A 27,972-nucleotide genomic window follows, 5' to 3' on the forward strand; every position below is an offset into this window, starting at 1 on the left:
AATTGACCACTGGTATCCTGTAACTTTAATTTAGTACAAATTCACCATAACTCACAAAATGGGCAACATTTAAAATAAAAATACATCTGGGGGTGGCCCCAATTCCGGTAGATGAAGGGGTTGGGTGAGACGAGGACTCCTCCTGCCCTGGGAGGCCCCAGTGGGCAGCAGCTGTGAGGTGAGAGCCCCCCAAGTTCAGCTAGTCTGGCTCCTTTGGGATGGGTGTGGTCAGAGACTCCAAGTTCAGAATGTAGGCCCCAGGCCTAGAAAGAAAAGTCAGGGCTGGAGACACATTTCAGCCTGGTCCTGCAGGCCCATCTGCTGGGCTCCTGCCCCTGGGCAGGGACTCAGCATGGAGCAGGAAACCTGCAGCTTCAAAGCCAAGGTCTGGATGCACACTCGTGGCAAAAAACCATGCATGGGTTTCTTCAACATCCATTTTAACTTCCTTCCAATGGGCCTTTTTGTATGGCTGAGGCTAGAAAGAAAACTACATTCCCCAGACTCCCTTGTAGCCAAGATTTTGGACCTGATTTCTAATTCCCCAAACAGAATCCCTCATGGAGACTTGGATTTGGGAACTGAATTGAGTGGAAGAAGGCAGGCCTCAGGACATCCATTTGCTGGGAAGCGTAGCAGAGGGAGCACAATTCTGCCGTCAGCGGCTCCCGGAAGCAGTGGTTTCCTGCACACGGGAGCAGCGTTCCTGGTCAGGAGACACGATGAATCTGGCAGCTGGGAGCTGTTCCTGGAAATTCAGCAAAGTGTCTGCTCCTTCAGCCCCTCCAATGATTTTGTAAAGCCATCAGGGGCCTGGTAATAAATCCTGTCTAGTTAAACGAGCTACAGCAGGTCTTGTTTCTACATCAGGATCTTAACGGAGATAGACGCCAAGCCTGATGAGAGGTCCCAGCCAGCAGCCCATTCCAGTACTCGGGTCCTGATGAAAACAGCTGCTCCCTGCAGCCTGCTCCACACCCTAGCCTGTCACAGAGGTCAGGCTGGACCCTTATCCAAGCCTCATCATCCGGGGATGCTTGTCCTGCAGCTGTTTTTAGGCTACTGGGCTCTGCATCTGCCTCGGGGTGTTCCATCACCCTGCCTTTAGACCTGCTGGCAGGAAGGTGGTGGCACTGTGACTGTAATGTGGGCTCAGCTATTGGCTGCCGTCCACAGGCCACAGCACCGTCTTTACCTGCAGAGAAGTTGGAAAAGCAAGAACCATAATGCTCTTGGTCCGGAGGAGGAAGGAGTGGTTTTGAGGCCACGCTAGATCCAGGTACTGCCTGTGTCCACTGTGGGCTGGGGTCACAGGTAAAATGGCCCATCACTAGCTTGGTCAGGGACAGTCTTAGGCCTGGGAGCCCAAGAGGGTTCTGAGTATCTTCCGAGCTGCCAACTGCTGGCGACCACTCTGACATGTCCTGAGGTTAGGGCATGCGGGCAGGAGGGAGGTACGGGGAGACAGAGCCCTGCCCCTGAGAGGATGGGGATGAGGGTTGGGCAGGGGCTGCCCTGAGGACAAGCCATGTCACACTCCTGGGCCAAAGATGCATCCCCATCAAGGTCAGAGCTAAAGAACATCAATGCTGGAAGAGGGTTTAGGAGTCATGGAGCACAACCTCCATTTTACAGACAAGGAAAGGCAGGCTGAAGGGTAGACAAGCCGCCTGAGACCTCAGGCTGGCCAGCGGCCGGAGCCCAGGCCTCCTGTCTCCTGGGCAGGGCTCCTGCTGGTGGCCAGGGCCCTGGTGCCTTCGTTTCCTTCCGCGGCATCAGATGCGGACGGTGTTGATCCGCAGGGGCTGCACATTTTTGCCATTGGCATGGCTCTGCCCGGGGCTGAAGTAGGAGCAGAGCTTGCCCGGGAACTTCTCGCGGAAGGTGTAGAGCCAGGACATGTCGTCCGCGTTGTAGAAGATGAGCAGGCCTTGGTCGTAGTTCAGGAAGACGCCCACCTTGTCCAGCTTGTCTCGGACGTTGAGCCGCGTCCAGGGCTCCGTGCAGGCGCTGTACTGGTTGCCGTCGTGCATGACGATGCAGTAGAAGCCGCGGCTGGGCTGGATCTGGATGCTGCCCTTGCGGCTCGCGGCCTCGTGTGCCAGCCCGATCACCCACTGGGTCTTCTCGGCCACCACCACCTCCCAGTAGTGGACGCCGCCGCTGAAGGCCTCGGAGCCCAGCACCGACACCTCCACGTCAAAGCGCTTGGGCGAGTCTTGCAGTGGTTGTGGGTGCAGGTTGCCATAGGCCACGATGGTGCAGTCGTCGGACAGAATCAGGCGCTGGTGGGCGGTGTCCGGGTCCAGGGTCAGCGCGGCTGGCACTGCAGGGGATGGAGGAGGGAGACATGAGTGCAGAGGAGACTGTGGACCCATTCTGAGGGTCAGATTCTGATTGGTCCCCAGGAGGCTGTGTGATGCTGAATACAAGCCTCCCGGGACCTCCGCTTCCTTTTCTGTAAAATGGGAGGGTAACGGCTGAGGTCCTCCCAGATGTCAACTTGGCTCAGGGGAGCATGAGCAATGCTGCTTGCTCAGGGCAGATGCCTGGGGCCATGCAGTGGACACTCCACAAAAATTTGCTGAATAAACCAGAATGAGGTCCAGAATTAAGAGAATTTCAGAGCTGGAAGGGAGCTTAAAAGATTATCCAAGGGCTGGATAGTCCTGCCAGGGGTCCTCAAACGTTTTAAACAGGGGGCCAGTTCACCGTCCCTCAGACCGTTGGAGGGCCGGACTATAGTTTAAAAAAAAACTATGAACAAATTCCTATGCGCACTGCGGGCCCGGGACGAGTCGGCTGCTAAGCAGGACAGGCAGTGGCACCCGGCGGGCCGGATAAATGTCCTCCACGGGCCACATGTGGCCCGCGGGCCATAGTTTGAGGACACCTGCGGTGATTTGGAAATTTGTGGGAGATGTTCGGATTGTCTCAAAGATGGGATACAGGGATGTTAAATTCCCGGAATGGAATGCGCAGGGCAGCCCCAGGCCACCCCCAATAATTTTCAAATGTCCCACCAGGCAATACTTTTTATACCGTTTGTAATATGTATTGAATATTTTGGAACACAACTACCATGCAAACTGAGGAAAGACTAAGTGTGTTTTGTTTAAAACTTCACTGAGGCCCAGCCAGTGTGGCTCAGTGGTTGAGCGTCAACCTATGAACCAGATCATGGTTTGATTCCTGGTCAGAGCACATGCCCAGGTTGTGGGCTCGATCCCCAGTGTAGGGCATGCAGGAGGCAGCTGATCAATGATTCTCTCTCATCATTGATGTTTCTATCTCTCCCTCTCCCTTCCTCTCTGAAATCAATAAAAATATATACTTAAAAAAAATCTTCACTGAGAATTGTTTACATTTTTGGAAACTATATCTTTAAGAACAAGGCCACTGACTGATATAACCTACCTGTTCCGGCTGCATTTGAGGCAGAATAGTGTTTTACTTCACTACTTCATTATGTTTTCTAGTGTGGCTGTGAGTGAACATTCACATAGTGACATACACAACATTTTATTACAGATAATTTTCTTCTGCTTTTCCTTTATTATAGTCAGTGTGTATATATGCATGCATGTGTCTATATATCTTATATGTTATATGTACTTAAAATTATTAAAAGGTCATTCTATCTTTGAAACATTACAAATTATTTGTTATGAGAAGTAGATAATGGGTCTGATAAATCTGAAAACCACTGATTCTAGGCCCACCCTCCCATCTGACAGATGGGGAAACTGAAACCCAGAGAAGAGACATGACTAGTGTCAGGTGATTCAGCAAAGCCAGGGCTAATCCAGGCCGTGTGCAATCCAGCCCCAGCCCTCTCTTCCAGTCTCCCTCTCAGCTGCTGCTCCGCATCCCACTCAGGCCCAAGGCCTTCACTCAGACTGTGTCCTCTCCCACCTCCTCTCTGCTTGTAATCACCGCCCCCCCCCCAACCCCCCTCCTCCCACACACACACAAAGCTCAATTCCATGGCTGATCCCCTGGAAACCTTCCTGGTTACCCAGCAGGTATGCTCACTCTTCCCTCTGAGATTCTCTAACTTTGGGCCCTCTCCCAATATTATGGATTTTGTACCCACATCTTCCAGGGCAAGGACTGTGTGCGATCCAGCTAGCTTCTCCCTGTGTGCCAGCACACGGGGAAGATTTCTGGAAAGGCTCACGCTATGAAGCTGAGCCAGCTTGTGTTACCTTTGGGCAGGCAGCACAGGCTGGGTCACCTGGCTCTGGGCTGGCCACTGGCTGAGCAGAGCTGGCTCTCAGTCTCATGAACTCCTGTCTGTTTACTCCCGCCTCCCTGAGGGAGCTGATGCCCAGCGGGAAGAAGGGGAACCTGGAAGCGACCCTCCTTAGCGTGGACGACCATTTCCAGGCCTGAGCAAGGCAGAGGGGAGGGAAGGTGGGAAGAAGGAATCCTGTCACCACTTCCTTGGCGTGAAGGAAGGACTTCATCTGGCTTTCTGGAACATTCCTTCTCAGTGAAGCAGGGACATGGTTACACTTGGCTGGAGCACTGCCCCTACTTCAAGCACCTCTGTTGGCTCTGTCCATGCACAGAAATAAAACGCCTCAGTGATGGCGACTGTCTCCAACAGAGAACAGCAGACAGCCCTGAACTCTGCTTCTGTCCATATATCCGCTAACAAAGCTGACCTCTGACATACCAAGCTCCTTCCAGGACCTCTGTCAGGAGTGAATTTAGTTTTACATTTAACACTTTTCTTTCCTGTTCTTAGAATTCAGAGGGCTGCCCTGTGAATAGAGGGGCCAATGGAAATACAACTCTCTATCCAGGGACACTGAAGAGGAAGGGCCATGAGAAGGATGACACTGAATCAGGGTATGAATGTTGCCACGGGAATGGAGGGCTTCCCACAGAGGGGTCAGGAGGTGAGAGGTGGAGAGGGTGGAGGAGCTGTGTGTGGTATGGGGAGGGGGGAGCTAGGGAAAGAAGAATGTCATTAGGCACAGATGGGCCACTCCTCCTGGCTGTGGAGGTGGGTCATACGCAGGTGTCAACTGCTGGGTCAGAGCGGGCACAGCGCCAAGGTGTGGGCAGCAGCAGTTCCGAGTGCTCGCAGGAAGCTGGGCCTTGTATCTGAAGTGCCCTGGATGATTTGAGACCAGCAGCAGGCAGAGATTGTGGCTCAGGGCAGAAGGACCAGGAGGGAGACTAGACAGGCAGGAGGGCTCAGCCCCGATTCTTAAGCCTAGGTAGCATCGCAGGTCAATTCCGGGGCCACTGAGAACGGGGGGGGGGGGGGGGGGGGGGGCTGCTCTAGGAGGCAGCCCAGTGGGCTGTCCGTGGTTCTGAGACTGGGCCGACAGAAGTGAAGGGAAGGAGGTCCTGGGCACAGAAGCCCGGGCACTGGATGAGGGCAGGGCACACCACTCATTGGCAGGGAAGGCAGAACTAGGGGGCAGAGCCTGATAACAGGGGCCAGGGCCCCACATCTTAGGGGCAGGGCTGGAGCGGGCCCTGGTGTTCTTATTAGGCAGAAGGCGTGGCCTGAACCTAAGGAGGCTTTTACACCCCAAAGGGTGGGCTGAGGGCCACCTCTAGGGCCTCCCACCTCATCATAAACAGAGGGTCCTGTCTTTGGGGCCTCCCTCTCGTCCCGCTGAGGCCATGGCTAGCAGGAGTTAACAGCCTTCAGCTCAGAGAGAGACCCAGCACCCTTTCTCCCTTTTAGAAGACAGGCAGTCCCTCCGCCCGTCCTTTATCCTCAGGAGAGGTGACCGAGCTAGGGAAACAAGTCCATTCCCCCGGGGTTTACCATCTCAGAGGTCAGAGCGCCTTCCTAGGTCCCCAAAACACTGTGTCAGAAAAACAAAAAGCAGGCAGCCTGTCTGGTCTCCAGGTAGATTCCTGGTCCATTTAAGCCTCTCTGAGACCTTGAGGCTAAAATGCATTCGGGAAGGAGCATGGGCTGTGGAGGCCCCAGGAAATGTCTCTGGACCATCATTAACCACTCGCTACAGCTGTCCAAGCAGCAGAGAAACCCCGCAGGCCAGCACCATGGCTTGGCAATGAGTGGCGTGTGCCTCTTTGTTCCCCAGGACAGTGGCTTTGAGCCTGCACGGGCCTAACAGGACAGGAGAGACTATAAGCTCTTGCCTCTGGCCAGGCGTTTTTTTAAAAGCTGGTCCCCTAGACCTCCCACCCACTCAGGCCCTCAGCTGCACAGTGCTGGCATCTGTCAAGCATTTTCACACCTACTAGCTGATGGGAATACCAGAGCAGCCCCAGGAACACAAATGACTGTACCCATTTTTCAGAAGAGGAAAGTGAGGCCCTGGAGGCATCTCTAAGTTCAGTGGCTTGCTCAAGTTGCTACTTGGGGTGGAAGTAGCATTGGAACATGAGTTAAGGTCTTTTCAAACATCTTCTTTCCTTTATGTGGCCCCAGAAAGCCTGTTCAGTAAGACTGAGGAACCATCTGATATTCAGGATAATAATGACAAGCAGGTATCAAGTACTAAGTTCTGGCTAGTTATCACAAAGAAATGATTTTATTTAATTCTCACACCTACCCAGGGAAGATAAGTTACACTTTCCCGATCTACAGATGAAGAAACAGGCTCAGAGAGGGCAGCGATTTGCCCTGGTCACACAGCTGGGTAGGCAGGGAACATGCTGGAACCCAAAATGACTGGATTCAGATAAGCAGGGGGAGGAGAGAACAGGCCAGGAGAGGGAGGTGGTAGGAAAATAAAGGAGCAGTGTCTGGTGTCCTTGGGACAATGGCCACCTGGCCTGGCTGGGGAAGAAGTTGATGCCTGGGAGCTGGGACAATCAGGCGGGCAGTTGTAGGAGGGTTTCCAATGTCAGCTGAGGGGTGGGCTGGGGGAGGGGGGTGTTAGTAGAGAGTGGAAGTTCCAGAGCAGGGGTGAGGGGATGTGGAGGAGTGACAGGTGCTAGATGAAGTTCTCAGATGAGCCAATAGGGAGCTAGAGCTGCAAGGGGGGCGTACAGGAAGCTGCTGGAATCCATGGGCTAGGTCCCTGGGGGTGCCTGCCCCTCCCATCTGGACATAAAGGGCCTTGGTGCTGGCAGAGGAGCCAGAGTGACTTCACAGGCTCTACAGACAAAGGAAGGGGCCTGGCTAACCAGGTCACTGTTCTCTGAACTCCCCAGGGGCCTCTGTCCTTGGCAGGATGTTCGGGGCACATGTTACTCTGCTCCCTCAGCCCCTCTTCCTACGGGCAGCTTTCTCTGGGGCAGTGGTTCTCAACTGGGGCGCTCTGCCTCGCAGGGGACCTTGGACAAACTGAGACATTTCTGGTTACCACAACTGGGGGGGTGGGGGGTGGGGGGGGCGGCATCTAATTGTGTGGACACTAGGGATGCTGCTAAACACCCTACCATGCACAGGACAGCCCCCTACAACAAGGAATTATCCAGCCACAGGGTCAATAGTGCTGGGGTTGAGAAACCCTGCCCTGGGGCAAGCAGCGAGTTCCCACAGCCACGTGCTCCCTGGTGAGGGAGTGCAGACGGGAACACGAGCATCCCTACTTTACAGAGGAAGAAACAGGCTCAAAGGAGGAAGTAGCTTGTCCAAGAATGTGTGGCAAGTTCCTTCAGTCAACAAATGTCTGAGTACCTACTTTATGCCAGATACCATTCTAATTGCAGAACTGAGACTGGGACTGGGACTCATTTTTTTACTCATTCATCAATAGACATTTACTGTGCTGGCTGCTGGGGATCTGTAGTGGTGAATTAGACCCAGCTCTGGATCCGTTGGAGCTCACAGTCTAGTGAGAGACAGCCACACAGACATTGACAAAACAGTGAGATCGGGAAACCCATGGCTACCTGGAGAAATGCAGGAGGGCTTCCCAGAGGAGGCATTTATAAACTAAGATGTGAAGGAGGTAGGAGTTAGCCATCAAAGACGGAGGCTTACATAGAGGGTTGCAGGCTAGGGAGCAGCGTGTGTGCAAGTATGGAGGAGGGAGAATATAGTCCATAGGGCCTTGATTGTCAGGCTGAGATGCCCAGATTGCCTCTGAGCTGTGACAGGGATGCAGCAGGTAGAGGCTGAGACAAAGAGAGCTCTGAGACCATCTGCCGAGGGGCTTCCCTGGGTCTGTGGCTGGGGAGGGAACAAGACCCTTGGACGTGCTTCCTGCCTCCTTGCGTTATGCTGCTTCATCCATGAGTGGTCCTGACCCTGCTGGGTCCCACTGTGGAGGTCCCTCCAAGGGCAGGAGCACATAGAGACCCCTGCCCCAGGAGGATAACCCAGAGGCCCAGCCAGTCTGCTGGAAAACGGGCCCTGCCCCCAACTACTGCCCCGTTGTGAACGAGGGCACAGAGCACTAGGAGGTGGCCCTTCGCTTCTGTGAAATCCGTAATCGTGTATCAGATGAGTCACCTTCAGTCACCTACAGGGGAGCCCTGCCTCTCTACCTGGCAGTCAGAGCTCAGGGATTGGCCTCAGCACCTCTCCGCCCTTACCCAGAAGGCCCAATTGTGAGCATCCTTGGACCAGCCACCACCTTTGCCTATTCAGTTCAACATCAGGGATTGTCTGGAGGCACCTCCAGGCTCCACCCTTCCCTTGGTGGCAAAGCCCTCAGCTTTTAGCACTCAATTCAAACATTATCTGTTCAGTGATGTTCAACATGTCCTGGCTCCGCCCCTGCTCTATCCAGAGCCTCCTAGTACCCCCTCTGGGCTCCCACAGCCCCGTGTAAGTCCCTGGTCATACACAGTCCTTGTCTTGCTGGACTGTCAGAGTCTATTTGCCCATTTATCTCCCCTGTCCCCTGAAAGTGCCTCAAGGGACTTTCAATGTGAGTAGACCAAAAGAATGGATCCAGACAGGTGGAAAGACCTCTGACTGCTGTGTGATCTTGGGAAATCAGTGAGCCTCTCTGAGCCTCAGTCACCCCAGCAGCCTTCCTGGGTTGGTCTGAGGCCAGAGAATAGCTGGTTAGCTTAGTGGGTAAGCACACAGGCTCTGGGGTCTGACAGATACTGGAATGAAATCCTGGCTATCCATTTATAGGCTGTGACCATGGATAAGTTCCTAGTAGCTCTTATGCCTGAGTTACCTCATCTGAAAAAGTGAGGAGAGTTAAGAGTGCCTGCTTCTTGGGGGAGAATTCCCCTCTATGTTCTTGTCTTGCCTCTAAAGGACCTCGTACCTGACTCAGGAACACACAAGGCTCCCTGCTGCCAAAAGGCTAGAATCTGCTGCCCTTGTAGGCTGTGTGATTTTGGGAAGGCATCGATCTCCCAGCCCCAGGGTCCACTAACTCTACTAGAGAACTGCTCAGACCCTCCTCTCTCACCAAACTCCCATTACCTCCTCTTGCCCCTCCTCAGCCCCAAGGATGACCTTGCTTCCTACCTCGCTGGGAAAGGCGAAGCCATCAGCAAAGACTTCCCACAGCCCCACTGCCTCTCTGCTCGGTGCCCATTATTCTACCTTCTCTGGGCTCCCAGCAGATCCCACTCCTCAGCTGTCACTCCAGCAACTCTTGCTCCTTCATCTTCAATTCCTCCTTCTTCTCCTGGGTCTTTCCCATCATCCCACACATATGCTGTTGCTTCTCCTGTCTTAAACAAACAGCTGCTGCCATACTCTCTCCTTCCCTCAAATAAAACTCCTCGAAAGCACTATCTCCACACGCTGTCTCCACTTCCTCTCCTCCCATTCTCTCTTGGATGATTTCCAATCAGGCTTTTGACCCTACTGCGCCACCAAAATAGCTCTTGTTAAAGTCAGCAAAGACCTCCATGTTGCTAGACGGGAGAACAGTTTGGGGTCTCTCACATTGGCGTAGCAGCCTTTGCCACCACCGGCCACTGTCCTCCTGGAACCACTTTCTCCACTTGGTCTCCAGGACATGCCAGGATTCCCTCCTACTTCTCTGGCAGCTCCTTCTCCTCTCCTTGGCTGGGTCCCCCTCCTGTCCCTGCCTGCCCCAAAGCTCCAAATGTTAGAGTGGTCCTCTCTCTCTTCCATCTACCCTCACTTCCTGGGTGATCTCATCCGGGCTCATTCAATACTGCCCACATGCCGAGGATGCTGCCCTAACCTTTCTCCTGTACTGCAGACTTGTCATCCCAAATGCCTTCTCCACATCAGTACTGAGACACTAATTGGCTTTGCAAAACTTGTGCTCACAAGCCCACCCTTCCAATCACCTCTGCCAAAATCATTGCAGGCTTCCTTGTCTTCTTTCTCTCACATTAGCAAATCCTATTGGCAATCCCTTCAAAGTATATCCTAAATCCGATCACCCCTCACCACCTCCACTGTCACCACCCTGCTCCAAATTCTCACATTGGCCTACGGGCCCTCAGGGTCTGGCCACTGCTCCATCCCGGACCTCCTCACCTCAACTTCCCTTCTCACTCACTCTCTTCCAGCCACACCGGCCTCATTACTGTTCTTTGAACATGCTCCAGCCTCAGGGCCTTTGCTCCTGCTATTCCTGAGCCAGGAACATTCTTTCCTTGGATGACGCCATGGCTCACTCTCCTTCCTTCAGGTCTTTACTCCCATGCCTCCTTCTCAGTGTGGTCCAACTGGATCCCCTATCTAAAATCTCTGTTCTACCTCAGCACCCCCGAGTCCCTTTCCTATCCTTATCATTATTTAATAAACTATGTATTTTTCCTATTTACCTTTGTTTCTTCCGCTCTCACACCCTAGGATGTGAGATCCATGAGAGCAGGGATTTTTGCCTGTTTTGCTCACTGCTATATCTCTAGCACCTAGAATAGTGCCTGGTGTGAGGTAGGTGCTTTATATATACTGTACTTACAGAATGAATGAGTGACCTACCCAGGGCCTCAGTCTCTTCATCTGGAGAATGGGTATACTAATAAAACCTACCTCCTGGGGTTGTATGAGGATTCTTTGAGCCAAGTGATTGTGTAGGTGCCCAGAATAGGCTCTGGAACATAGTAGGTGTTCAGCAAGGCACTCTTTTCATCCCTTGGCCCTGCCCCCTTCCTGTGTTTAGAAAAGGGGGCTGGGCTGGGATGTGCTCAAGAGACCTCAGTCCATGAGAATCCTTGCCTCTTCCTGGGCTCTCTTGTTGAGAGGCAGGCAGGGCCTTACCTGGGTGGATATCCTGGAACAGGGACTTCCAGATGGTGTACTGCAGGGGGCCTGTGTACTTGGAGGTTGGAAAGTCTTCATATGTCAGATTACTCTCATGGATTTTCCCTTTGAGCCTGGAAGGAGAGCAGGAGAGCAGGTTGCATTGGGGGCTGGATTCCTGTCCCAACACTGGCCACCTTCAGGGTAGCTGACACAAGGTGTGGTCATGTGTGCGAAGTAGCCGGACCCAGATTCAAATGCCTGCTTGTACCACTTCCTACCTCTCTAGCTATCAGCCTCAGTTTCCTCCTCTTTAAAAAGGGTACTATATGGCATCTGCCTTCTTGGTTGTAAGGATTACATGGCATAACATATATAAAATGCTTTGCGCAGTGCTTGGCTCATGGTCAACACCAAATATATGATGTTAATTATCAGTATTGATCATCAACAGACCAATAATTAAGTGTTATTATTATTAAAGGTGGCTAGGGACCAGAGAGACCAGGGGTTGAATCCCGGCTTTCCCACATACTAATGAGAAGCCTTAGCCAACTGATCCGGTTTCTCTGCGCCTCAGTTTCTACGTGTGTGAAATGGGGATGATAGTGGTAACTACTTTCAAGGAGGCTATTTATTATATACTAGAGGCCCGGTGCATGAAAATTCATGCACTGGAGCGGGGGGGTCCCTCAGCCCGGCCTGCCCCCTCTCATAGTCTGGGAGCCCTCAGGGGCGGGAGGCGACCTGGCGATCAGGGGAAGGCGACACCCCTATCACACCTCTGCTGCTGCCACTGCCGGCAGCGCAAGCCTCAGCCGACCCTGGTTACCTAAGCCTCGGGCGGCCCTGGGTGGCTGGGCAGTCGCCACCCGAGGCTTGCCTGCATCTTGGGCTGGCCCTGGGCGGCTGGGGGGCTGAGGGCAGGTCCGGCTGCACCATGCACCTGCCGCCCCATCCCCCCGATCCCGGCTGAAAGGACTGTGGGACTCTGGTGGCAGGCTGAGGGGACTGGGTGCAGGCTGAGGGGACTGGATGCCGCCATCTTGTGGCTATGGGTGCCGCCATCTTTGTGACAGTGTGACAGTCAATTTGCATATTCCTTCTTTATTAGATAGGATAATATGCATGTTATTATAAATCATATAAATCTGTAATGTAACAAACATATTATAACACAAGTAATATACTATATTGTGTATATATAAATACATAAAGCCTTTAGCACAGACTCTGGCATACAACAGATGTCCTATACATTTGATAAAGGTTTGAATGAATGGATTCTCTGCTAACCACCTCATCTGTCTCCATTCCTATCACCTCTCACCTCGCATGGGCTAAGTAGGGTATACCCATCTCAGGAAGGTCCCTGACAGGCAGGCACTTGCCTTTCGGACAGTGAGGCCACCCCGGCCAGGAAGGTGTGTCGGTCGGTTTCGGCAAGCCGCTCCTGCAGGATCTGGGCCCCCTCCTGCACCTTGTGCAGCTGCTGGCTGTAGCGCTGGACTTTCTGCTCAATGTCGGTCAGTGTGCGCGCGGTGTCGGCCTCCAGCTCCTCCAGCATGGCCTTCTGCCGCTCCCGCAGCAGCCGGTGCAGCCGCTCGAAGGCCTCGCCAATAGTGGTCCGCAGGCTTTTGGTGGAAGACTGGGGGGACAGTCATCAGGGGTTATGTTAGGGAGAGCAGATGGGGTGATCCCTGGATGAGAGGTGGAAACCGAGAGTCTTGGCATGTAGAGAGGAAGGAAGGGAAAGGGCACACTTGGGGCGAGAATGGCACACGCAAAAGCACGGTGGTATGAAATGACCGGCATGGCCAGGCACAGCACATGATTCTGTATGCCCTGTTAGGAAACTAATGAGACAGTCCAGGTAAGACAATGAGGCATGAACTAGAGGATCAGCAAAGGGACATGGCTTGAAAAACATTTAGGGTGTGGAAGACGTCTTTGACTGACTGGCTGGATGTAGGCGAGAAAGCTGTGAGGATGATACCCAGACTTTGGGCTTAGGGTCAGAGGGATGAGAAGCTGGGAGATGGGTGGGAAGAAAGCTGGGGGTGGGGGGTAAGGAAAAGATACTGAGTTCAATCTGTAAAGTCTTTATTTTTGAGAAAAATCACTCATGGACTCAAGCAAAATGACAAAGAGATGACATATCAGAAGCTTTATAAGATGCAATGTGGTAGGCAAACCTTGGTGGTCACTCACCCTGTCCTGCCACCCCTGAGGCCAAGGAACCAGAGCTGAAGGTTAAGGCCATTATCAGAGGAGGCAAGCATGGACTTTAGTGGTTCTCTCTGCCCCCACAGGCATGCCAGACCCAGGAGGGGGCTGAGTGGTGTAGGGCACAGGCTTTTGTGCCCACAGTGTGGGTGAGGATCCTAGCTCTGGGTCTTGACTAGGGCAACCTCAGTTGCCTGATATCTATGAACCTTAGTTTTCTTATCTGTGCAAAGGGTAAACTACATTGCAGGGTTATGGTGAAGACTGAATGAAGGGATGTTCACAAAATGCATGACATTGTTCAAGGTGCAGAGAAAGAGCCTGGTCATTAAAAAGGCATCAGTTCTGACAGACACATCCTAGAAGTTCTCCATTGAGAGACGGCTTCTGAGCTGCAGCCTGAAGAATGAGCAGATGTCAATTGCGGGTGAGGAGAACAGGAAGAGGGAACAGCGCCAGGCAGGATGACACACACAGGGCACAGAAGTGTGGCCAGGCTGCAGCAGTGTGTGGGGCCTGCCTCTGCGATTTTACTTTGTGGGATTCTGGCTGGGAGTTCACAGAGTCAGGGACCCTGCTGTGTACAGTGCCCAGGGCTCTGTGGGAGGCTCCACAAAGGCTCAATTAGGGCCAGTTTCCTCCCTGTCTCAGCTGCAGAAAGAGCTGCTGGCAGTGGGCCAGCCTCCCTGCGCATGCCCACCCAGAGCGCCAGGCAGACAAAGGGGTGGAGGGGAGGCTGGGGACAAACAGCCGAGTGCCTGTGGCCTCCCTGAGCCCCCCACCCAGGGAGGGCAGAGGCTTCTGCAGCGGCAGGTCACGATGGAGAAATGGGGCCCGCCCTTCCTGCACCATCTGCCACTGCCCCCCAAAGGTCCCCAAATTGCAGGGCCACCCCTTCCAGTTCCTCCTCAACCATGCTGCAGCAGCATTTGGCCCACTGGCTACCCTCTACTAATTGAAAGTTCTGGTTAGCCTCCCACCTATGTGGCTGCTCCCGCTCTGCCATCCATGTTCCGAAGGGCGTGTCCAGGCCAGCTCCCCCCATTCTCATCCTCCATGCCCTCCATCCTCTCCGGCTCTCGCTGCTTTGAGGAGGGCTCCCACATCCTTATCGGTAGCCTTGCATGACTCCTGAGCCCCATGTTCATTTTCCCACCTGCCTCCTCCACATACACCCCAGGATCCCACAGGCCCTCCAACTCTTTCGGTCCCAAGTCAGCTCTGTGTCTTGGCCAACAAACTCGCTGCCGGAGTGATCCTTCTAATATGTAAACTGGGTCACAGCCCATCCTGCATTGAAGAACCTGTCTAGGCTCCTTGAGGACTAGTGAAATGCTAAATTCCTTAGCCTGGCATTCAGAGTCCTCAGTTCATCCCAGCTTACCTTCTAGTGCCTTTGCACTGCAATTCCACCTGCCTGGAAAGGATACCCCAACAGACAGCTTATTCACCTGGCAAACGCCTACTTATCCTACAAGGCCCAGCTATCTCCTCTGTGACACCTTCCTTAACCTTTCCGGCAGTGAGTTAAATGTTCCCAGAGCATTTTGTAAATATTTTTTAATACACTGTCCCAAATTGTATGTGGCTCCCAGCTATTAGATCAATCCCTCACCCCATGGGAATGATGTCTTCCTCACCTCTTTCCTCCTCCCCCCTCCAACCCTCGTGTCCATCCCAGGGCCTGGCACAAGGCTGGTATAGTCAGGACCTGCCTGAGAGATGAAGGAGGGAAGGGTCTTGCCCAAGATTTCTCTGCAAAGGTGGGTGCAGACCCCATCTTATTTCTAGAGTGGGAGCCCAGTGTCCCCAGGACAGAAGAGGATGGGTAGGGAAGGCGGGAGAGGCAAGGAGAGGGCAGCTCAGAAGTGGAACATCAGAGTGACAACAATCCCAGGAGACCCAAATATGCTGCCTGACCTACCTGGCTTGCTGACCACAAAGCCAGGGATCTTGCTGAGGACACCCCAGCATGAGGCTGGAATATGCACTAGGCTCTGATGTAATTGGACAGCAAGCTCCTGATTGGCTACTAGCTCTGGGGCCTCAGGTCAGTCTGTCAACCACTCTGTGTCTCAGTTTCCTTGCTGATAAAATGGAGATACCTCAAAAGGTATTTCCACCACACACACACTTATTTGTTCTACAATTATTAACTGTATGGGAGGCACTGTGCTAGGCCTGAGAGGCGTGCTGTCATAAAAGTGACATTCTGTGAGGCTCAGTGAGACAATGAATAGGAAACAATTTCTAGTGGAGAAAGGTTTAGCTTAACTGGTGTGTCCCGGTTACTATAGTTCTTTCTTTCTTTCTTTCTTTCTTTCTTTCTTTCTTTCTTTCTTTCTTTCTTTCTTTCTTTCTTTTTTAAATATGTATTTTATTGATTTTTTACAGAGAGGAAGGGAGAGGGATAGAGAGTTAAAAACATCGATGAGCTGCCTCCTGCACACCTTCTACTGGGGATGTGCCTGCAACCAAGGTACATGCCCTTGACCGGAATCGAACCCGGGACCTTTCAGTCCTTAGGCCAACGCTCTATCCACTGAGCAAAACCGGCCAGGCTACTATAGTTCTTTCTATGGCAGAGCCACCCCGCCTCACCCCCAATCCCTTTGGTACGATGGCTGGGAAAGCAGCGCCCACCCCAGCCCACCACATCCCTGGGAACACACTGGGGCTTGGAGGAGCTGGGGCCATTTCAGAAAAACACCCTGCCAAGAATGCATCACCCAGTCAGGGCCCACCAAGGAAACATTGGGCCTGTGGAGAGAGGTCAGACAGACCCTCAGGCTGGGCCGTTGGAGGAGCAGGCGCCGCAGGAAAGCCAAGTCAGGCACCAGGTGAAATATGACCTCCAAAGCATCCATAGGCATTTCTTGTATAAACACCCCAGTCCAGACAGGAAGCAGGGCTGGGGAACTGGAGGGTAGGTGGCCCCCCAGGACCTCCCAGAGGTAGACAGATGGACAGGAAATCAGGGGAGGAAGAGGTCAGTGGAGAAAAACAATGGGGGGAGGGGGGAGAAAAGAAGAGAATGCTGGGAAGAAGAAACAGACCATAGTCCCCCCTCATCCAGGCAGAGGCTTCCATTTGCTTCTCTTTTCCTGAGAAGTGTATACTCACCAGGCAGATGGGGAAACTGAGGCTGTGAGAAGCAAACAGGCCAGAGTTCTGTGACTGTTTCTCATCGGTTGCTAGCAGAGGGTCCTGCCCAGAGGACCTCTGGAATGTTCTCTAAAGAAATGTCTGAAACCCCACAGCAGGTTGCCAACATGGGGCACAGATCTGGATCTCCAACGGCCTCTCCGGGCCCCAGTGTGACCTCCTGAGGCCCAGAGCATTCCTAAGGCTCTGCTCCAGCTGCTGCTGGCAATGAAGTCATACAGTGAGCAGTTAGTGGTGCATCAGAATTCACAGCCCTCCTCTCAAGGCCAAGAAAAAAGGCTTTTCTTTTTAAATCACTGTGGCCAGAGACAGGAGGGTTTGACCCTATTTTTCAGAGTCCATGATCCCAGGCCTGCGTTTGAGAGGGGAGATGGTATCAGGCCTGGCCCACAAATCATCAGGAGAGCTTCAAGGGAAGATGCTCAGGGCTGGCTCCTCAGTCAATAGGCGTGGTTAATCATGTAGGAGGAAAAGGACCCCTGCAGGGAGCCACGGAGCGGGGCGGTTCCCGGGGGGCCGCTGGTCCCACCTCAACTTCCATCCAAACCAGGAAGGGAGAAAGGGATCCACCCTCAATCCAAGCACTAACCCAAATCCTTGCTCTCAGTTACCCTGCACTAAGTCCCACCTCATTTACCTTTGCTGAAGCCTCAACCTCGGCTCCACCTCCACAGTTCCGCCCCTCCATGTGGAGTTCGGCCCCTCGAAGCCCCGCCCCTCCACGTGGAGTTCGGCCCCTCGAAGCCCCGCCCCCACAGCAGGGCCGAGTCTCCGCCCCTCACCTTCCCCGCTGGCCCCGCCCCGCCCGGCCAGTCACCTCCCAGGCCAGGCCCGTCTCACCTTGTTCTCCGCCAGCTGTCGTTTGAGCAGCTGCAGCGCCTCCGTGTGCTCCCGCTCGCTGTCCTGAAGGGCCTGAAGCTGCTCCTTCAGCTCCCTCTGGAAATAAAAAAGCCCCAATTTACAGTGCTTGCCAGTTTCTGTGATGTGAACACTCCCACCAAAGCCGGTTTCAAGCTATCAATGTGAGGTCATAGGACACGGGGCTGCGAAGAGGTTTGCACAGTCAGCTCTCAGGAGCCGGTGCAAGCTGACTCCAGCACACAGTGGCCTGGGGTCCTTTCCCATAGACGTGTTTTGTACGTGGAGGAGAAATACACCCTCATCTAATTTCAGCTCCTTTAGTCAGGTCTGTATTGCTAACAGCTGGAAGTCATTCCTAAAGGATTCCTGTGCGAGAGAGTCGTAGGAGCAGATGGACCAGTTCTCTCTGTGGAAATGTTTGGGCCCCACCCTGGAGACTAGAAGGAACCCTGCCCATCTGCTCTTCAGGCTCTCCCTAACTGCCTTGGGTCTGTCCAACTCGGGACATGGTCTGGCAGACACACAGATGTCTGAGGAGGTGGGCCAAGAGCTACAAGCCTCCCCCTTGGTGGTCCTCGTGGGTCCACAAATGTCCCAGCCACCCAGGCAGCTCTTTAGAGTTTCTGAGAAAACTGCCCTGGAGGTTAAGTTCTGCACGTAGCTCAGGGAACCCGAGGGACTCGGACAACTTCCTTCCTGCTTTCAGGGCCGGAACAGGGACAGCCGGCCTGCCCCTTCCTCTTGGACCCCGGGAGCAATGGAACACTCATTCGTCCACTCCATGAACATATGCTGAGGCCTTCTTGGGCCCCACATGATGCTGTATCAGCGTCAGGGAGTGCGATGAGGGGCGAGTTTCAATCCATGATGCCTCGGGAGGGGAGCGGATGAGTTGGGAGGAAGGTAGGAACACAGACATGGATGTTTCTCTCTCTCTCTCCTCCTCTCCCCCTTCCTTCCTCCCTTCCAATCTCTCTAAAAATCAATGGAAAAATAGCCTCAGATGAGGATTTTATTAAAAAAAAAGTTACCCGTCAACTTCCCCTACAAGATTGTGGGCTATCAAAGGAGGGACTGTGTCTGATAGATTTTCATGTTCTCAGTACCTAGGACAGGGCCAGTGACTTGGGTATGAATCTGCCCTGGGAAGAGCTGGGCAAGTCAGACTTCTGAAAGGGTGGGAGGGGAGAGCTCTGGTGATTGTCCCCCCCGCCCCCCCGTCCCCCCCCCCCCCCCCCGCTTCCCACATGCCTCCTTCCAGGCCTGGTTCAGAGGCTGGCTCTGCCACACACTAACTGTGTGACCTTGGGCATGTACCCTAACTTCTCTGTGCCCCAGTTCCTCATCTATGAAATGGGGATAATAATACCTTCTAGGGTTGGGTAAAACGAGGTAATAGTAAGAAGTGTTTAGTAGCCTCATAGGAAATCACAAGGCAGGCATGTGTTTTTTTAAAATATGAAGTAATATGTTTATCCAACTGTTTCATTAATTCAATTTCTAGTTAAAATATCAGAGGGCTAAATAAGGGAAATGTACAGAATTTGTATTGCTGTGAGGACACAGATAGGGCAGAGCTTGGCATACAGAGTGCTCAGGGGATGGAGTGGTCACCATGTCCCATGTGAGGCTTCTGAGCCACTTCTCCATGTCCTCACCCCTTGCTGTGTTCAGGTCCCTCCCTGCCTCCTCAGGAAGCCAGAGCAGGAAGGGGTCCCAGACACCATTTGGTCCAACCCCCTGGACTTCCTGAACAGGAAATTAAGGTCCAAGAAAAGGGACTGAGCGGTCCACAGCCACACGGATTGACATAGGAGAACCAAACGGATTCCCAGCAGAGGTCAGACAGGAAACATGAAGCTACTGATAAACTAAGTGATAGGGCTAACTGGGAGGAAGGACACTGGCAATGCCAGGGTTCAGGACCAGAGCGGCTGGAGGTGGCGTGATTTGGGTTTGAATTTCACAGGCGTCATGTCACCTGATTCTCACGAGGTTAGTGCACCTTGTCACCTCCATCTCATAGAGGGGGGAATGGAAGCTCAGAGAGGTCAGGCAGCTGGCCTACAGTCACACAGCTCCGGAGGGGCTCTGAGTAACTCCAAATCCATGCCGGACACCCTCGGCTGCTCTGTCTCCCACTCAGTTCAGCGTAGCCATATCTGGTTACCCGTGGTCAGGCTTTGGGCCAGCCACTCGAGGGTATAGACACAGTCCTTGCCCTTGAGGAGCCTGCAGTTAGTTGGAGAGGCAGAAACTAACAAGGGAGAACAGAATAAACATGGAGGGATGGCCTAGGAACCAATCCGACCGTGTTTGTGACACTGTCCCTCTACCTGTTTCCCAATCTGTAAAGCGCAGAGAACAGCACAGGCTCCGTGGTGTTCAGGATTAGATGACCTCACTCACAACCTGACACGATGCCTAGGATGTGCTGTCACTCTTAGTTGTTGTCATTATCGTCATAACAATTACAATCACAGGTGAAATAGGGACGCAGACCTGCGGAGCTTCCAGGAGAGAGTTTATTTCTGATGGACAGATGGGCAGGGTTCCTTCAAGTGTCCAGGGTGGGGCCCAAATATTTCCACGGAGAGAACTAGTCAGGCAGGGGCACACCTGGCTGTGCAGGAAGTGGGGGGCAGTAGGGGATGGCTGGAGCCAAGTATGTGGCAGGGGGTGGAGTCACAAGATGGAAAGGCCCTGGGGCTAGCTCCATGAGGTTGCAGGTGGAGAAGGCTTGAGGGGGAGCTGGACTCTGCAGGGGCCTGTGGGAGCTGGGCAGGGCAGGAGGAGGGGACCGGAGGATGCACCTGCAGCGGGCAGAGCCACAGCTCTGCACCTCTTCCTCCTGCGGAGGCGAGGGGGCAGAGGCAGGGCTGGTGCATGGAGCACACAGCTACATAAATACTCAGGCGAGAGGCTCTGGGGCTCCCGTAGGCCGGGATGGGACAGCAGCTGTGGGGACACATGTCCTCAAGGCCAGACCTCCCTCCTGAGCGGCCACCCCTCCCAGCCCAGGAGAGAAAGCTGCCTCAGGAAGCCATCTCTCCTTGACTTCAGGGACCCTCTCAGCCCCTCCCTGATCAGTGCAGCCCAGGGTCCGAAAAGCCCGGGTTCCAATCCTGGCCGCACTTTGCTTTCTCAGGGCCCACCTCTCAGGGCCGTATCTGTCAAATGGGGATAAGAGTCACTCACAGGGCTGTGATGAGGGTTAAATGAGTGGGCTCCTATGAAAGGGCCCAGTGTGGTGCTGGCACACATCGTGGGTGCTCAAGACCTCTCCCCTTCTCTGTGCACTGGTACCGCTCTCTCTCCCTTCTCTGCCCCAAGGATGCCGGAAATCTTAATAAGGCAAACTGAACTTGCTTCTCCTTTTTCCTTTCCTCCCAACCCCTCCCTGATGCCCAGAACTCCTGATGCTCCTGCTCCTCCCAGCAGGACTGAATTCTTGCATTTCTTCTCTGTCTTTGAGCCCCACCACTCAGTCCATTCTGAGCTTAGCTGTCTCTGGCTACACCTCCTGTCTGCTCCCCCAGCCTCCAGGCTCTCCCATCAGTCCACTCTGAGAAGATCAGACCAGGCCATACTTGCCTGCCCAAACCCATTCCTGGCTCCCCAGCATCTCCAGGATCAGGTCCAAGCCCCTTGGGCTGGGGGATGGTGTATTCAAGGTCCTTTTGACCTGGTCAAGCTTCCCTTTCCCGCTTTCCCCCATATACCTTCCCCTTTAGCCACAACAAACCACCTGGGCATGTGCTCACTTCCATGCCTGTCCCTGGTCAGACTCAGGTAACCCGAGTCTGAGTTCCAGCTTCAGTGACACTTAGTGGTTGTACTAAATCACAGTTTCTGAGCCTCAGTTTCCTCATTTGAAAAATGGAGTGATGGGACTCAATTCATAGGATTGCTGTGAAGACTGAGATTGAGGGACAGAGAACCACGGCAGGGCCAGGGCTCATTCATTCTCTCCTGGGCCCCACACAGGCCTTGGGCTGGAGTGTCAACTGAGGAAATTACTTAATGAATCTCTGAACCCAATGGGAACCCACCTCCAAGTCCTCCAACCCCACCACCAGTGTCCAAGCAGATCTCAAGGCCCCGGAGATAAAGGCTGCTGTAAAAACTCCCCTGGATGAGAGTCCATAGAGCTGAGTTCTGGCCTAACCTTGGGCAAGTCCATTTCTCCATCTGGAAAGGGGGGAGAGGGTGGAACTGGATGGCCTCTGAGCTCCCTCCCCATTCAGGTGCTCCCCATGGCAGTTAGACTCTTGGTGGGGAGGCTGAGTTCTGAGCTAGACAGACCCCAGTCTGAATCCCTCTCTGCCTCCCACTTGCAGTGTGATCTTGGGCAAGTTACTGGACCTCTCAGCCTCAGTGTCTTCATCGGTGCAGTGGTGCGGAGTCCCACTCGGGGAGCAGGGAAAGAATAAAGGGCCGTTGGGAGGATTCAATGCCCGTAACAGCACCTGGCACACAGCAAGTGCCTAAGAAACTTCAGTCAGTGGTTGTTGTTGTTGTTGTTTCAGAGTTGTTATTATTTCTGTTGTTGTCACTCCCCACCAGATCCTTTCCTCTATGTAAAATAAACTTCAACTCTAAGTTTCTGTACTGTAGCCTGTGCTTAGCCAAGGTGTCCTGGATGAGCAGGGCATTCCTGGCTGCCCAAGACACCTGTGAGGGGGAAGTGGAGAGGCCAACAGCTAGCTCCGGGTTTGACTCACTGCCAGCCTGGCCCCCATGGAGGCTGCTGTTTGCACATAAATCCTGCCCTGTCCTGGGACACAGACAACCTGGCCGCCTCCCTGTCCTTCGTATCTGTCATTTCTTTGGATGGGAAGCAACTCTCTCTCCCTCTTTACACATTAAGTGGACAGTCTTGTTCCTACTTCCATTTCCCAGATTGGGAAAGGGTGCAGAGAAGCAGTACCTTCCATTCAGGTGGAGGAAGCAGGATTGGGACCCAGCCCCGCAACCCTGCTCTTTCCCTGTGCGGCTGCCTGGGCATCTCTGGATCACCACACCCAGTTTTTCAAGGCTCCCATCCAAGGCTGATCCACCCCTGTCTCCCTTGGTATGAAGGAGGCCTTGGGAAAGGATCCAATGGTCACATGAGGCCTGGAGGGGGTGTTTGAGACGGAATCAGATCCCTTCTTAGGTTAGGAAGCTGAGATGGCCAGAGAGCCGCATACTATGCCTGACCCAGATGCCATCCAGCCACCTGCCCTCGGTGCATCAGCTGGTACAGGTGTCCTGTGTCCTTAGCCTGACCCTGGGCTGAGTACTTGTAATACAAAGACAGGCAGGATCGGGGTGGGGAGGTGGGAAGACAGCTACCCGGCTTTCAGAAGTAGCTCGCAGGCTATGAGCAGCCCAGTCAGACTGGCTTCAAATCCTGCCTCTGCCATTTACTAGCTGGCTGACTGAACAAGTCACTGCATTCCTGAGTCTCTGTTTCCTTATCTGTAAAAGGAACAAATTACAGAACCCACTGGACAGGGTGTTATGAAGATTAAAAGAGGTAATACCAGAAAAGCGCTTAGTACAGCCCCAGGCATTAGGCTAGAGCTCAAGAAATATTAGCAGAAAAGTCCCAAACCCTGCAGAGATGGGGCTCCTCCCTCCCCTTTGCGCCATGATCTAGTGCTCAGCAGTGGAAAAAAAAGGGGGGGTGGGATGTACACAGTGGTATTTACACAACAAAAATTCTGTAGAACTAGAAAGCAATTCTTAACAGGTTTCTCTAGGGATGGGACTACTGGGAGACTTTAACTTTTACATTATATAGCTCTGTTTATTTTGCTAATTCTATCATCAGAAAAAAATCAAAAGGTATTTCAAAACTGTTGTGTGCTACTCTGTGCCAGGCACAGTATCAGGCACTTTTGACACAGCATCTTTCACCCATGTTATAGATGAGCAGGCCAAGTGACCTGACCAAGGACACACAGCTTCTCAATGATGATGCCAGGATCTGACCCCAGCAGTGGAACCTGGAGCGTACAAAGCAATTCCGCTTGGCAGGTCAGGGAAAGCTTCACGGGGCAGGTGATATTTGAGCTGAGCCTGGAAAGCTGAGTAGGACTTCTTCAGGCCTGGGTTCTCAACCAGGCCTGATTTTGACCTCAGGGGACATGGGATAAAGTATGGAGACATTTTTGGTTGTCATAACTTCGGGGGAAGGGCGCTACTAGCATTTAATGTGTAGAGAGAGGCCAGGGATCCTGCCTGCTACACATATAATGCATAGGACTGCCTTGTACAAAAAGACTTACCTGGCCCTAAATATCCATAGTGCAGAGTATGATGTAATATCCTAGAGCTGCTATTATTTATTAAGTGCTTACAATGTGCCAAGTGCAGTATTAAGTTCTTGCAAATGTCATCAGATTTAATCCAACCCCATTACTCCACGCTGTCAATGAGGAATGTGAGGCTCAGAGATGATTCGTAACTTTCTTAAGGTCACACAACCAGAAAATGGCAGCCCTGAGTTGGAGCTGCCTGAATACAAAACCAGACCTCTTAACCTTTCTGTTCTGCTACCTCCAGGATGCATAATAAATTTAAAAGCTTCAGACCAACGGCTAGGCGGGGTGTGGGGGTCTCCAGCTGAGCCTGCGCCCAGCCTCCTCTGGCCTTGAGGCCTTGGGCAAGGCGCCTCCCCTCCTGCCATTCCCCATCTGTCAAGGTTGCACCAGCCAATCTCCAAGGCCCTGCCAGCCCTAAGTCTGCAATCTTTAGGAGATGGGCCCAATCCCAGGCTCCGGAAGCCTGCAGCTGGGAAAGGAGGGGTGTGGGGGACAGCTCAGCCTCAGACCCAGGGCATAAAGAGCTCATAAGGAGAGAGATGCAGGTAGGGGTTGGAGTGGCTTGAACGTTACCCAGGAGCTTATCTCTCTAACGGGGAGGCATTTTCTCTGCCACCTTCTTGCCAAGCCCAAGTGGGCACCAAAGCCAGGCCTCCTGGGGCAAGAGAGGCAGGGCTGGGCATTTCCCCAGGTGGACATATGCGTTCTCACAGGTGGAAGGAGAAGGAATGGGAGTGCGTGCTGACCAAGCCCCACCACGGGCCAGGCGTCTCTAGCAGGTTCATCACAGGTCAGCTTCATTAAAATCCTGGTAGGAAAGAACCAGCCTGACCCCAGTTAACAGATGGGAGCAGCAAGGCTACATGCAGCGACTTAGCTGAGTTACACAGATAGCGCTGAAGGAAGGTTTGGGACGCAAGTGCTGACCCAGGGCAGTACACCAGAAGGTAAGTGAGTGGCAGTCCTGTTTGTCTTGTTACCCAAGAAGGAAAAGTGTTTCAATAACATTTGGAGAAAATATATATTCAGTTTCTCCTATATTCCCCAGGACACAAAATGGACTACATAAAACCCAAACACAGTGATTCTGACTTTCTGGTTTACTGAGAAAGGAACCAAGGTTCAGTGGGCAGAGGCCTCTCCAGCTAGAAAGTCAGACAGGAAGAGGAGGGATGAGGGGCAGGGGCGGGATTTGGCCCGGGCCAGGCTGTGCTTTCGAGCCGGGATTGATCTCTCATTGTCTGGCAGTGTGTTTTTGGGTCCCATGTCTAGACCTCAGTCTTCACTTTTATGTAATCAAGAGGCTGGACAGATGGTTTCAGACAAAGTCCCTTCCAACTCCCACAACCTGCACCTAGTCCTGTCAAAGATTCTTTCCTCTTCCCCGTTCATGTGACTTCACAGACAAGGAGATGGGGCCACCAGTGCTTGGGACAAGGAACTCTGGAGGTCAAGGGCCAATACTAGCCTGTGCAAGCTCCCAGAGCCCCCAACCCTTGCTCTCCATACTCAAAGAGCCAGACTGGGAGGAAGTCAGTCATGGTTTTGGGATGAAAGGGGCAGAGAATGGGGAATGGGGAACATAGGCCATTTCTCCTGGGACCAACGCTCATCTCCATGAGCACCTGCTAGGTACAGGCTGACTTGTAGGGTCTCATGTACATGGATTGGGGGGAACCTCCTAAAATATGGGACAAAGTCGTTCTTTATCTCCTGCATAAGCATCTTGCAGGCCGGAGAGCTCACTCCTCCTAGTTAGCCCTCTGCATTTTCATAAAATGTTTGAGTTGAAACTCTTCTGCTTCTAAAGGCTCCATAGTCTGGGCCAGTTCCGGTCAAGGTTGGTCATTCATTCATTCAACCTTTACTGATATGTACGATTGGCCAGGCTCTGTGCCAGGCTTTGGGCCCGTAGATATGATGAATAAGAGATGGTCTCTGCCCTTGGGGAACTATGTGCTAGACGGTATGCCAAGGCCAGAGGTGTGAGGCTGCTGGATTTAAATGGTTTAGCTTGAGAAAGAGATTCCAGGCTTCAATAAGCTTGGAACTATTTTATTAAATACAGTAAAATGAGTTTCTTTGCTACTGCCCAATCCTTTAATATGCAAGTGTACACTGAGAATCCTCTAAGGGGAGTATAGAGAATATACTATATTTCCCAAATATAATCTGGAACACTTTTTAAAACAACATACTTATTAACAGAGAACATCAGGGGACATGCAGCTCTAATGCTATTTTTTCCTTTTTTTTTTGGCCAGTGGAACTTGGGGAAGGCTTACACAGAGAGAATGTTTAAGCAGGGCTTTGAGAACTGAGTAGGAGTTGGCTAGTGAAGATGGGCAGGTTTAAGGGAGACCATTTACAGTCTTAGGCAGATTATCCTCAGGTTACTATGCATGTGCTCTTTCATTTAGTCTGCAAAGGTCCTGATGTGAGTGACAGCGCCAAGGAGGTCATCAAAAGCCCCTGGAGACTCCGACCGGTCCACATACTGCCTTCTCAAATCACCTCACCTCAGGCCTCATTCTCCGAATCTTGGCCTTCAAGTCCTGTCCCCACTCTCAACCAGGGCTCTACTCTGGTTTAAATCCCAAATGGCTCTTACAGTATCTCAACTGGATCCCAGCCTTAACCCCTTACACACCTCAGCCTAGCCCTTGGCACCCAAACCCACTCTCTCAGCAGTTTGCTGACCCTAACCTAAACCCTCTCTTGGATTTAATCCCTACCTGCCCAATTCGGGTACTGCCCCGTGGTCCTGATACACACATGATGGGCCTCCACACCTGCTGCTCAGCTTCTCCATATAGTCTTGACCCATCCTTGGAGACGGTTCCACCCCCTGTCTAGCCCTGACTGTATCCCCATTCCAATCTGTGTCTGTCCCCAACTCTGTTCTAAACCATTCTTATGTGGGCCCATCTCCAGCTCCAGCCCTATGACAACTGACAGTGGCCTTACCCTTGGCCAGCTCTGATTCAGCCCATTCCCATTTGTTCCCCCATGATTCCTTTGGTGCCCTCTCTGCAACCATGGACTTATCCCAACTTCAGTCTATCTCAGACCCCGCCTCAACACCCCGCCCCTCACCGCAGCCCCGCCCCGGCCCCGCCCCATGCTAATTCTGATAGGGCCCTGACCCTGCCGGCGGCGCCGCCCCTTGGCAATTATGACTTGGCCCCGCCCACGGGCCAGCCCTGACCCTGCCTCCGGGCCTGCAGAGTCCCCGCCCGAGGCCCGCCGGGCGGCTCACCTGCAACTCCTCGAAGGCATCGTCGATGCCGGTGACCTGGTGCTGCTCGTGCAGCGCGGGCTCGTCGCAGAAGAAGCACAGCAGTGTGCGGTCCGTGAGGCAGAAGAGCTTGACCTTGTCGTGCGCCTGGCAGGGGCGCGCGGCGCGGCGCGCATTGAGGATGGCGTCCAGCGGGAAGGCTCTGTAGCGCTCCACGATGTTGGCCAGCTTGAGGCTGGGCGCGAACGCGGGCTCGGCGAACGTTCGCCGGCACTCGGGGCAGTCGCGGGCGCCCTGCGCCTCCTGCCTCACCCAGTGCTCGGTGATGCAGCGGCGGCAGAAGTAGTGCTCGCAGCCCAGGCTCACCGGGTCCTGGTAGATGCTCAGACAGATGGAGCAGAGCAGCTCGTCCTTGAGGCTGCACGCCATGGCGCCAGGGGCGGCGGAGAAGGGGGCTGAGATGCAGGGGGGCTGCTGAGAGAGCGCCGCGTTGTCGGGGGCAGCACCGAAGGATAGGTGCGGGGAGCGGGCCGGGAGGGGAAGGAGCAGGCGCTACGGCCCAGGAGACAGGTAGTACGAGGAAGGGGTTCGGAGTAGAGACTACCCGAGATGCAGTTTAGGAAGGTGGCCGCGAGGCAGTGGGTGACCTGGAGCGATGGGTGCTGGAGGGAGTGCGCCGTGGGTGTCTGAGAGAAGGGACTCCTGGCAAGAAGGTTCTAGGGGGAGGGGCAGTCTGAAGGAATGGGTGCTGGGAGAAGGGGATCCAGGAGGGGGACGGAGGCCTTTGGGGGGGGGGCTGAAATCCCGGGATGGGTGCGATGGGGGAGGGGGAGAAGCTGGGGATAGGGAATTCTGGGGGAGGGAAAAGCCAAACGGGAGCCGCACCATGGCTGTGCCTGGCAGAGGAAAGGAGGGGTGCGAGCACGTTCATCAGCCCGATCCCGGCCCCAAGACCCGACCCAGCGCGTATTCTTACCCCCGCCGGCTCCGCGACCACTGCTCTGGTCCCAGCTCAGCTTCTCAACCCGGAACCAGCCGAGCCGGAGCGGCCAGCAGCCTCGACTCCCTCCCCGCCCCCGCGGGCG

General features: G+C 53.5%; 1 protein-coding gene across 2 annotated transcripts; it reads right to left on the reverse strand.

The window, feature by feature from the left end:
* Window positions 1–7: 7 nt before the first annotated feature.
* Window positions 8–27,972, reverse strand: TRIM62 (tripartite motif containing 62). Of its 2 annotated transcripts, none has more exons than XM_080658164.1 (6): window positions 27,864–27,972; window positions 26,909–27,358; window positions 17,318–17,413; window positions 12,478–12,734; window positions 11,105–11,220; window positions 8–2,326 (listed from the first exon to the last, which is right to left on the reverse strand). In XM_080658164.1, exons 2-6 carry the CDS (start codon window positions 27,314–27,316, stop codon window positions 1,776–1,778), a joined length of 1,428 nt encoding a protein of 475 aa, XP_080514290.1. In that variant the 5' UTR covers window positions 27,317–27,358; window positions 27,864–27,972; the 3' UTR covers window positions 8–1,775. The 2 variants fall into 2 exon arrangements, with proteins under 2 accessions (XP_080514290.1, XP_080514291.1); XM_080658165.1 differs by having other exon boundaries at window positions 26,909–27,361; window positions 27,864–27,969.

The sequence above is a fragment of the Plecotus auritus genome (assembly GCF_963455305.1).
Source record: "Plecotus auritus genome assembly, chromosome: 2".
Taxonomy (NCBI): domain Eukaryota; kingdom Metazoa; phylum Chordata; class Mammalia; order Chiroptera; family Vespertilionidae; genus Plecotus; species Plecotus auritus.

Bases quoted from the DNA above. Each gene is read 5' to 3' on its own strand.
- TRIM62 (XM_080658164.1), bottom strand. From the start codon at position 27,316: ATGGCGTGCAGCCTCAAGGACGAGCTGCTCTGCTCCATCTGTCTGAGC. The intron at 17,414-26,908 runs GTGAGCCGCCCG...TTTTATTTCCAG, and splicing joins ATGCCTTCGAGGAGTTGCAG to AGGGAGCTGAAGGAGCAGCT. The intron at 2,327-11,104 runs GTAAGGCCCTGC...CATCCCCTGCAG, and splicing joins GTTCCAGGATATCCACCCAG to TGCCAGCCGCGCTGACCCTG.